The 10,414-nt window shown below is 44.4% G+C and overlaps 2 protein-coding genes across 2 annotated transcripts; one reads left to right on the forward strand and one right to left on the reverse strand.

Annotated features, from left to right (window-relative positions):
• Positions 1 to 436: 436 nt before the first annotated feature.
• LOC123082350 (probable ascorbate-specific transmembrane electron transporter 2) lies at positions 437 to 2,223 on the reverse strand. Its single transcript, XM_044504697.1, has 3 exons — positions 1,908 to 2,223; positions 1,726 to 1,774; positions 437 to 1,153 (listed from the first exon to the last, which is right to left on the reverse strand). Exons 1-3 carry the CDS (start codon positions 2,079 to 2,081, stop codon positions 690 to 692), a joined length of 687 nt encoding a protein of 228 aa, XP_044360632.1. The 5' UTR covers positions 2,082 to 2,223; the 3' UTR covers positions 437 to 689.
• Positions 2,224 to 7,145: 4,922 nt separating this feature from the next.
• On the forward strand, positions 7,146 to 8,560 carry LOC123082351 (expansin-B6). The gene is made up of 3 exons (XM_044504698.1): positions 7,146 to 7,345; positions 7,448 to 7,745; positions 7,833 to 8,560. Exons 1-3 carry the CDS (start codon positions 7,195 to 7,197, stop codon positions 8,176 to 8,178), a joined length of 795 nt encoding a protein of 264 aa, XP_044360633.1. The 5' UTR covers positions 7,146 to 7,194; the 3' UTR covers positions 8,179 to 8,560.
• The last annotated feature ends 1,854 nt before the right edge of the window (positions 8,561 to 10,414 follow it).

A 10,414-nucleotide genomic window follows, 5' to 3' on the forward strand; every position in this document is an offset into this window, starting at 1 on the left:
AGTAGACCAACAATATGCCTGAATCCGCCATTTTGATGCCTGAATTCTATCCAAATGATGAAAAGGTGCAAGCTGGGTCACATACCCAGACCTCTCACTTAAGCCTAACATCTAAAGCCGGAGGCCCTGACCGAGTCATCTGCCAAGTCTGGGGCTAACCGGTCCGACGCTTTCACTGGTCCATTTTCAGAGCAGATTGAGGTGACAACCTTAGCAGAACCACCTTCACGTGGTATGTAACGGCTATGGGTGCAAACATGTATCCCGCGAAGTTTACATACAGGTATGATATATCAAAAGCCAATTACGTGTTAATCTTGAGTAACTACTACACACGATCGACTTTTAATATACTTGTAGGTTCTGCTTGCATCCCTAATCGTGCGGGTGGTGTATGCTTCACACAAAAGGAGACAAATTGAGAAGTCCAGAGTTTCTCTGCGAAGCTCCTGTGAACGAGCCGATTAGAAATGTTGCAGAAAAGGTTCAGCAGGACATTACGTACACACGCCATGCAATGCAAACCACCCAAACTTGCTTTACATGTACACGTAAAATGTACCAGCCGTAGATACAAATGGTGAAAGAAACCCAACCAATCAAACAGACATGCACACAGACTCATCGGGCGGCCGGCGTCCGCGGCCGGTGTCCGACCACCCGATCGAAAAGAGGGGCTACCGACCGAGCTACTGGTAGCGCGTGGCGATGCGCAGCATGACGGTGGCCGCGACGGTGACCCCGTAGAAGACGATGAAGAGGCCGGTGACGTTGATGAGCCTGGCCTCGGTGCCGGGCGTGGCGCTGGCGCTCTTCTGGACGAGCCCCGTCTGCGCGGCGCAGACGCCGAGGAGGAAGATGACGAGCCCGCCGGCGACGTGCACGGGGGCCGCGGCGGCGCGCGTGTGCTCGTGCGTGCCGGGCATCCAGAAGACGGCGAAGCCGATGAGCCACTGCAGCGCGAAGAGGGAGATGGCGCCGATGCCGATCCAGGAGTGGAGGCTCACAAGGTCCGGCACCACGGCCACGTTGTGGAACTTGAAGGCCGCGTAGATGCCGAAGACGCCGAGGACGAAGGCCACCAGGTGCACCAGCATGTGCACCATCTTCTGCGCCCGGTGGTTCATCGGGATCGTCGTGTACACCAGTATGGCTGCACAAATGTTGTAAGACTTTAGCTACCACGGCACATGTTAATTTCGCCTAAGGATAATGTACCAATCGTATGCCAGTTGCGAGATGGATGATGAGCTTGGCAGGAAAACGTAGCGAACCACGGTGGTCATTATCGGCATCATCCGAGGTGACCTTTGGCATGGACGCCCACCCAGCACACTCATTGGCACTTCAGAATGAGACTGGTCCGGTGCTTTTGCGGCCACCAAACACCTAGAAAGCCCTACTACGTACCAATCTGGTCTAAAATGTAGTGTGCTGACACACTCACACCTTGTCTTTTTTTTGCAATGGAATTTCGGCCATGTCAACAGCAGTAGCAACATCAACAGCTACACCTTCAGGTGCTTTTGGCAATTAATAATGATTCTGTTGCGACGTTTTGCTAAACTTCATGTACACTCATATACTTGTATATCTATCTCCCCTAAACCTTAGTTACGATTCCCACAAAAAGGTAAAGCTTGGTTAAGGACTTAAGGTCACTGTGTTTGGGAGTTGGTAATAAAGACGACATTGACAATTCAGGGCAGTGTGCATTGGACGTACCTTCACCGATGAGAAGAATGAACCCCCATGTCATCACAAAGGGATGGACCTGCATCACAGAAAGGAGAGATCAATACTGCAAGTGCATAAGGCCGGCCAGTTTAATCTACAGAACTGTTTCTGTAAACAAAATAAGAACAGAGAGATCGAGGAACTGTGCGTGTGCATTAACCGGAACGTACGTTGAAGATCTGCTCGGGGTCGTCGGACTGGATGTTGATGCCGCCGCGGAAGCGCAGGAGCCAGACGAGCATGAGCACGGCGGTGGTGAGGAAGAGCAGGTGGGCGAACATGGCCACGCGCGACGCCACCACGGAGTGCCGGTGGTGGCCGCCGATGATCCCGCCGATCGCCATTCCCACGCCTAGCTAGCTAGCTACCTCCCGCCCTAGCTTGGCTCTGGTCGCCGGCGAGCAGGGTTAGAATGGATGACGGGGATCAGTAAGCTGGCCTTTGTTCTTCTGCATGGGCGCGCGCGGGGCTGGGTTTTAACGTGGCCACCGGGAATCCCAGGTTACACCGGGGCGGAGGCTTGGGTTTGGTATATCGGCGAGCTGGGCGTGCGTGTTGAAAGCAAGGCATCTCCGGCTGTGTGTATGCGACGGTGATGGTGATGGTGATGGCTTTGCAATGCAGGGAAGCAAGTAATCCCCAAGAATGCTGACAGCATGTCGATCGACGACGACATTTTCTTCTTGAGACATATATCGCCGGCACTGAGCCGTAAGCATCAGAACGGGCCGTAAGCTAGCCTGTCGAAACGAGTCCAAAGCCATAATGCATGCTCTCTAAATAAGCCCCAGCAGTATCACCGGACCGAGCTCATAACACCTCCTCACGTGCCCGAGTTGGGCCAGCCAAGGCACGTGGGAGCCATAGCTTTGTTGTTGTTGTTTTTTTCACTTTTCTGTTCTTGTTTTTTGCTTTCTTTTTTTATACTTTCAAGTATTCTAAGTAAAATTATAACCAAAATAACTCTACATAAAACATTATTTAAATGTTGACCAAGCATTTAAAAAATGTTAAATGTGAATAGGAACAAATTACCACGTACGAAAAATGTATACAGGAAGAATACAATGTGTATGATACAATTTGATCATGTATATTCAAAATGTTAGAAATGTTGAATAAGTATTTTTTTTAACTATGCATAGAAAAAATGTTGACCATGTATTGAAAAATGATGAACTTTTGATCATGTATATAAAAATGTTAATCAAGCATTTGAAAAAAAACGTTGAACAAGTCTTTGAAAAACATTAATCAAGCATTCTAAAAATGTTAAATGTGTATAGGAAAAATATTAAACATGTATTAAAAAACTGATGATTTTCATACAATGTATATAAAAATATTAATCAAGCATTTGAACAAATGTTGAACAATTATTATAAAAAAGTTAATCAAGCATTTAAAAAATATTAAAAGTGCATAGAAAAAATGTTTACCATGTATTAACAAATCTTAGCATTTTTTTGGAAAATTTCAATCAAGTATTAAAAATAGTAAAATGTGTATAGAAAAAATGTTGACTATGTTTTAAAAAAATGTTTTTGAAAAATGTTAATCCAATATTTTCAAAATGTTTTAAATGTTTATAGAAAAATGTTGACTATGTTTTAAAAAAATGTTTTTGAAAAATGTTAATCCAATATTTTCAAAATGTTTTAAATGTTTATAGAAAAAATGTTGACTATGTATAGTAAAATATATTAAATTTGAGTTAAAAAATAGGTTGGATATATACGCAAGATGTTTAGAGAAGAAATATTAACCATGTATTACAAAACCAATAAAAATGTATTAGATATATAGATAAAAGTGTGTGTACAAAATCGATGACGCACCAAGGAAAAGAAAAAGAAAAAGAAATGGAAAAAGATAAATAAACAAATTAAACCAAAGAAAAATAAAATAAAAAATTCATTGGAAACCAAGAAATAAACAAATAAAACCGAAGCAATACAAAGGAAAAAACCAGTAATAACAGAAAAGGAAATAAATAAAAACAGGGAAAAAACTAATACAAACCCGGTAAACTAGTGGAAACCCCAAGGGAAAACAAAAAAAAAACAATAAAAACGTGAAAGAGACAAACAAAAACGAAGTAAAACGAAAAAATGAACCGTTGAAAACCTAGAAAGAAATAAAACTAAAGAAAAAGAAAGAAATAAGACAAAAAATAGTGAATATGAGGAAATAAAAAAATGTTGTAAAAAAAAGAAAAACCAATAGAAAATCGGGCGTTTTACCCTGAAATTTCCGCCCACTATACCAGGGTTCAAATCTTGTGTGCGCTCCAACTTTTCTTTTCCCTTTTTTTAAGTGTGCGCTAAGGGGCCGGCTCAATTACTTGTGTGAGGAGCTATTCCCTTCGGCGAGAATAGCTTTCATCTAGTTTAAGGCCAAATATAGGTCCCGCGAGGGGCGTTGCTGGGAGCCCTCCAATTCCTATCTGGTGCCCGCTTATCAGAAACTGGCGCACCCCGCCTGCCCCCTTCCACATCACTGTGTATCTAAATGGAACGATCCATAGATGGGGTTTTCTCCTCTTTTTTTAAACCTTTCCATGACTAGGAATACGTTCATGTTGCCACTCTCCTCCAATGTCAATTTGCATTTGCAAAGTTGAATGCACATTTGAGAATGATCCCTGTAGTTATTTGATTTTTGTGTCAATAGTATGTGTTAGTCTAACCCACTCTATTATATTGTAAACATGAAAATTTTCATCCTTATTGCAATGAACGGCGAAGATGAGGTGGACGTCATCTGCTTTTAAAGGAGGTGGCTTTAGCAAGAAAAAAAAAGGAGAAATGTCCCGCTACTGCGGAAAATCGGTCGGGAATTAAGAGGTTCCGACAGAAAAAGGGAAGGTGTGTCATTGGATGGGGTTTTTGTGTTGAACCTGGGTGTTACAGATATTGCGGATAGCCCGTAGTAATGCACGGGCGTTCTGCCAGTACAAAATCTAGACGAGTTTGTGCACAAAATTAGTACGCATCGGATAATACAAAATCTAAAAAAAAATGAGTTGAAGACGGGTTGGACGGACGAAATTACGGTGGTTATCACACAAATGTAAGGATGAGCCTCCATGTGGCATGTGAAAATGGAAATGTATCGTGTGCTCCCAGCGTTTTGGGTACCGAGTGAAATTTCGTGATCTCGCATGGTTACCGCGTTTACCGTCCCCCCTCGAGAAACACTCATACCGAGCAAAATATCTTGAATATTTTGAAACTTTTGAATTCAAACGCTCACTCTCAAGTTAATTGGACACCATCTCTTTTATTACCACAGAACTCGTAGTGGCCTGGTGGCAAAGGCATTCATATGTATCTATGTCCACGTCAAAAATATTTGAATCCAAATTTTGATTTTAAATTTCGTCGGGATTTTTTTCCAGAATTTCGCGGTTACCGTGGTGGTAACCGCAAATTCCGGTGACCCTTCAGTAAAAAAAGTGTGATTGGGATCCAAAACCTTGCATGTTTCCAATGACTATGCTCAAAACACACACCAAGAAAACATGCGGAGGTTGCAGAAAAGCCGGAGGATCGTAACCGCAGCTGCCGCCACAATTTTGGTGGTTTGGCGGTTCTAGAAGACGTGCATGCGTCCACCAGATCACTTTTCTGGGGCAGAGGGAATTTCGGATTGTTTCCAAATGACAGCACATGATCGCGTCCTGCATATGCAGAGCATGTTTCTATTCTTGTTTACACATGATGGCGATACTGAGGCTGCATTCGTGTTGCCTGACTAATCACTCTGTTCCAATTTTGTACGGATCCTGCTCTAGCTACTACAAAGTTATAATCGATGTGTCAATTTGACCACGGTGTTCATTTCTCCGGAACTTGTATAGAGTGGCCAGCAATGTTCCTTTATTTTTTACCTCAAAAAAGTAGCCAGCAATGTTCCTTTATTTTTTACCTCAAAAAAGTAGTCAGCAACGTTGATCCCACGGATCTCGGACCTGGAGGTTTGCGTGTTAACATGTAGTAATACGATGGATGGTGACTGACAAGGCTTTTCTATTACTTGTTCTACTTGTATACGTCATACTCTGAATTGGCATGGTGTACCGGGAGAAGCTTGCATCGTGCATCGCTGAGAATCCGGCATCGCTGCCTGCACGTCGCCGTCCGGGGCTCCGGGCTATAAATGCTACTGTAGTACCTCGAGTTATTTACCCAAACCCACCGCAGCTGGGGCTAGGGTAACAGGTCAGTATCACATTTGAGTCATGTCACAGAAAACCATCAACTCTGGGACTAATTGGTAACGTAGAGCACGGACGGGCCATTTTAGCCGTGAAAACAGCGAATCCGACAGGTCGGGCCCACCTGTCGGGTCGACTGGCGCGGGCTGACGGGTTTTTAATACCTGCGAACAAAGACTCTCAGGTTTAGTCAAAAGCCTCCAAGCTTGCCGCGCCAGCAATGCCTGGTTAAACGCCCTGAAATCACGAAACCCCAGTCCACCACTGAGTTTGTGCCTCTGAATTTTGGGCCATGCCTGCCAATAAGTTTTGCGCTTTCCCTCGAAAGCTCCCCACCAAAAGTTTCTTACCATCCTATTAAGATCATCACACACGGACATTGGAAGAACACCCGCATCATATAAGTGGGGATAGCTTGCGCGACTGACTTGATCATCGCCTCTTTCCGGGCCAAAGAAAGTGTATCACCCCATGCAATAATTCTTTTAGTGAGCCTTGCTTGCAGATTTTGACACTTCCTTTTTGACATTCTACCTTAGCCGCAAGTGTATCACACCATCTCTTTTATGACAGCAGAGGCATCCTTGCGATCCAAAACCTTGCGTGTTCCCAATGGCGAACATGCGGGGAGGTTGCATGTTTCTATTCTTGTTTACACACCGTCGCGATATTGAGGCTGGATTCGTGGTGCCTGACTAATCACTCTGTTCCAATTTTGTTCTACTTGTATACTGAGGGCTTCTTTGATTCAAAGGATTCTCAAAGGAATTTTGGAGGATTCTAATCTTTAGGAATTTTTTCTATCTTGGTTGTTTGATTCGAAGGATTGTAAATCATAGAAATTTTTTCTTAGGATTCATTTGCACTAGATTTCATAGGAAACATCCCATCCACTCAAACATGTTTGAAAGAATCCTGCATTTTTTATGCACAATCAAACACTCGTACAATCCTATAGGATTCAAGACGACATTCCACTCTAATCTTATGTTTTTCTTATTCCCGCATTTTGAAAATCCTATGAATCAAAGAGGCTCTGAATTGGCATGGCGTACCGGGAGAAGCGTGCATGGCGTACCGGGAGAAGCGTGCATCGTGCATCGCGAATCCTGCATCGCTGCACGTCGCCGTCCGGGGCTCCGGGCTATAAATACCAGTACCTCCGCCACCATTGATCTCTGCCTCACAGACACACACACGCACACAGACGACTCCACACAGAGAGACAGAAGAAAGGGATGGCGACGACCCGCGTGAGCCTGCTCCTCCTGCTAGCAGTTGCGCTCGCCGGCTCTGTTGCCGGGGCATCGGCCTTCACCTGCACGTCGGGTCCTTGCTACAACGGCACGGCCGCTTTCTACGGCGACGCCGACGGCGCGGGGAATGAAGGTAATCGTAACGAGCAGTACACTGCAATTCTATGCACGCACCTCTGCTGCTTATGTTGGCTTATCTGTTCCCATCCATTCTGCTGCTCTTTTTCTTTTCCAGCTGGAGTATGCGGTTACGGGCCAGCGGTGGCCAAGCCGCCGTTCAACGCCATGGTTTTTGCAGCAAGAGATTACTCGCGGACCGCCGTGGGATGCGGCAGATGCTTCAACATAACCTGTCGACACCCCGTGTGCAATCCTGATGGAGTCACGGTAACGTTCGCCGACTACTGCAGCGGCGGACCGTGCGTCGACAACGACGTCATTGAGATGAGCGGCCACGCGTTTTCCGCGATAGCCCTGCCGGGCCGAGAATCCGAGCTGCGCGCGTCACCCACTGTTCCTGTAACTTACCAACTGTAAGTCGGGGGCAAATTAAGTTTGATACGTCAAGTTTCTCTTCTCTGACATCTTTCTGTATGTACACTAACACTAGGATTTTGCAGAGTTGACTGCCGCTACTCATCCAGCATGGCCTACCTCGTCGACCCGACCGCGACATCGGAGCGCTTCACTGTCGTACTCCTGTATGTGCCAGGGGATGCCTACCCCGGCCTGCTGACTGTTCACTTCAAAGATGAGTCGAGCGAGGACTGGGTGGATGCTGATCCCGTTGGTCGCTATAGGCTCCCCAAATTCACAGCCACTAGGAAGATGGTAGCCCCAATTACGATCAAGGTGGAAGGTCACTATCTGATTGGGCCAGCGCCGGAGAACCCCACCTGGAGTGTCACGGCGGCAGATGTCATCCCCGTCGGCTGGCACGGGGGGAAGACCTACTACGCGGCCTGAGCAGAGCTCACCTTACACGGGTAATAGAAACGTTCAGTGCGGTCCGAGTGATGTACTCCCTCCATTTCAAAATATAGTGCGCTCACGCTTTCCGAGGTCCAACTTTGACCATAAATTTAACCAACGAGACCAACTGTGGCGGGTAAAAAAATTATATAATTGAATACTTCTTTCGAATACGAATTCACTGATATAATTTTTGCTCCCGCCGCAATCGGTCTTGGTAGTTAAATTTACGGTCAAAGTTAAAGCACGTGGATAGAAGAAGCACTACATTGTGAAATTGAGGGAGTAGTAAATAACCCATGATATCCTGGTTGAGCCTGTTCAACCCGACCACTGTAATAAAAGTACTAGCTGGCAGAGACTCAATTGTTTCTTATCTTGCTGTTAGTATGAGTGTTCGAGCATGAAAGTACATTCTGAAATCAGCCGCTATTGTTTAATGCATGATGAGTGTAACGTTAATTATAAAATTGCTTATGAGAATAGCGAGCGTGGCCTAGAAAAAAACCACTAGATGGAACAAGGAACGTACGGACTATTAGCGATAGATCCGGACGATTCATCTATGGTCACTGTTGGCGAGTGTTGATTTCTCGTTCTTTTTTAATACAAAAATAAACACATTTAGTCAAATCTTTTCCCTAACGGCTGCATACATGCATATAGGACAAAACTGTTGATGTCATTGAAGATTCCATCCAATTTAAAACTTTAAAATGTTTTGTAGGTCAAACCATCGCTCCGGTTGAAAAACTGTTTTCACATAAAAGATTCGCCGCGATGATACCTTCGAAACTAGATCCCATGTTGGTATATTTTGATGACTTTTTTTTGGGGTCAAAAGTTACCACACCTAGGCTAAATAAGTTATCACCCCTATGGTACGTCAGTTATCATCATGTTTACATAGAAATCACCGGGGCATAAAAATGCCTCCTCCAACATTCTCTCCACATACAAATGCATTAGAGCACATGAAACCAGATGTCATTGTAGATTCTCGCTATTTCAAAACTGTAAAAAAAATATAGATTAAACTATCGTTCTGATTAAAAAATAGTTTTCACTTAAAAATTCGGTGCAACGAGAACTTTCAAACTAGATCTCATGTTGGCATGTTTTGATCATTTTTTTGGTCAAAAAGTTACCGTAAAGTTATCAATTATGTTATTTATACAGAAGTGACTGGAGCTGTGTTTTCAACGACTTCTTTCCACCTGGTCAACATTACCGTGGTATTTATACCTAAGTTATCAGCTCGTGGTGCATATAACACCGTGCTATTTTGCATAGGAATAACCAGGGTATATTTCAACAATTTTTTATTCGGGTCTAAAGTTACCGGGGTGTTTGTACCTAACTTATCAGGTCCGCGATGTGTGATTTATCATGCTATTCACAAAAAAAATTACAGGGGGAGAGGGGATATTTCACCAATAGCCCTCCCCCCACCACCGTCGCCAAAGGTTACCAAAACTGGTGTACATAAATTATCAAGTCTGTGATGTGTAAGTTACCATGCTATTCCCATAAACTTACCAGGGGGGTATATCATCAACACCCCCCCCCCCCCTCGCGCAAGTGCCAAAGTTACCATGCCAAATGTACATAAGTTACCAGGTCTACGATGTGTGAGTTACCATGTTATTTACACAAAAGTTACCGAGTGAATGTTTTATCAACTCCCCCCTCACCCCCACCCCCGCACGAAAACTAATAGGGTGTTATCAACTTGAGACGCATGAAACTAGATATCATGATGATTGTACGTGAGTTATAGGAAAAATCCAAAGAAAAAGAACAAGATTTTTTTGCATTTGTTTTCTTATATAGTAGTAAAAAGGTTCAAATAGCTTCTTACCTTTCTATAGACAACAACCTGTAATTGTTGAAATGGCAAGGATGTTGTCCATAAACACAAGAGTTGCTGGGTTCGAATCCTACATCCAACACTTTTATTTTTCGCACCCGTATTTTCGAAAGAGAAAAAAAGGGGACGGTTGGGCCTCCTGTGGAATCGCTAGGTGCGTTCGGACGGCAGCGAAAATAACGGAAAAAGAAAAAACGCAGAGCGCGAGGGAAAACGGGAGGAGCGACGCTGCGCGATCGGATCGAACGGCAACCAAATCGTGCGGATATGTTGCAAAAATCCTGCCGGCAGGATTTTAGCTTTTCCGTAATGTAAGCCTCATGGATTTAGATCCAGAGATGGCCCTCCGTGTTGCCATTC

The sequence above is a fragment of the Triticum aestivum genome, chromosome 4A (genome assembly GCF_018294505.1).
Source record: "Triticum aestivum cultivar Chinese Spring chromosome 4A, IWGSC CS RefSeq v2.1, whole genome shotgun sequence".
In the NCBI taxonomy this organism is placed as follows: domain Eukaryota; kingdom Viridiplantae; phylum Streptophyta; class Magnoliopsida; order Poales; family Poaceae; genus Triticum; species Triticum aestivum.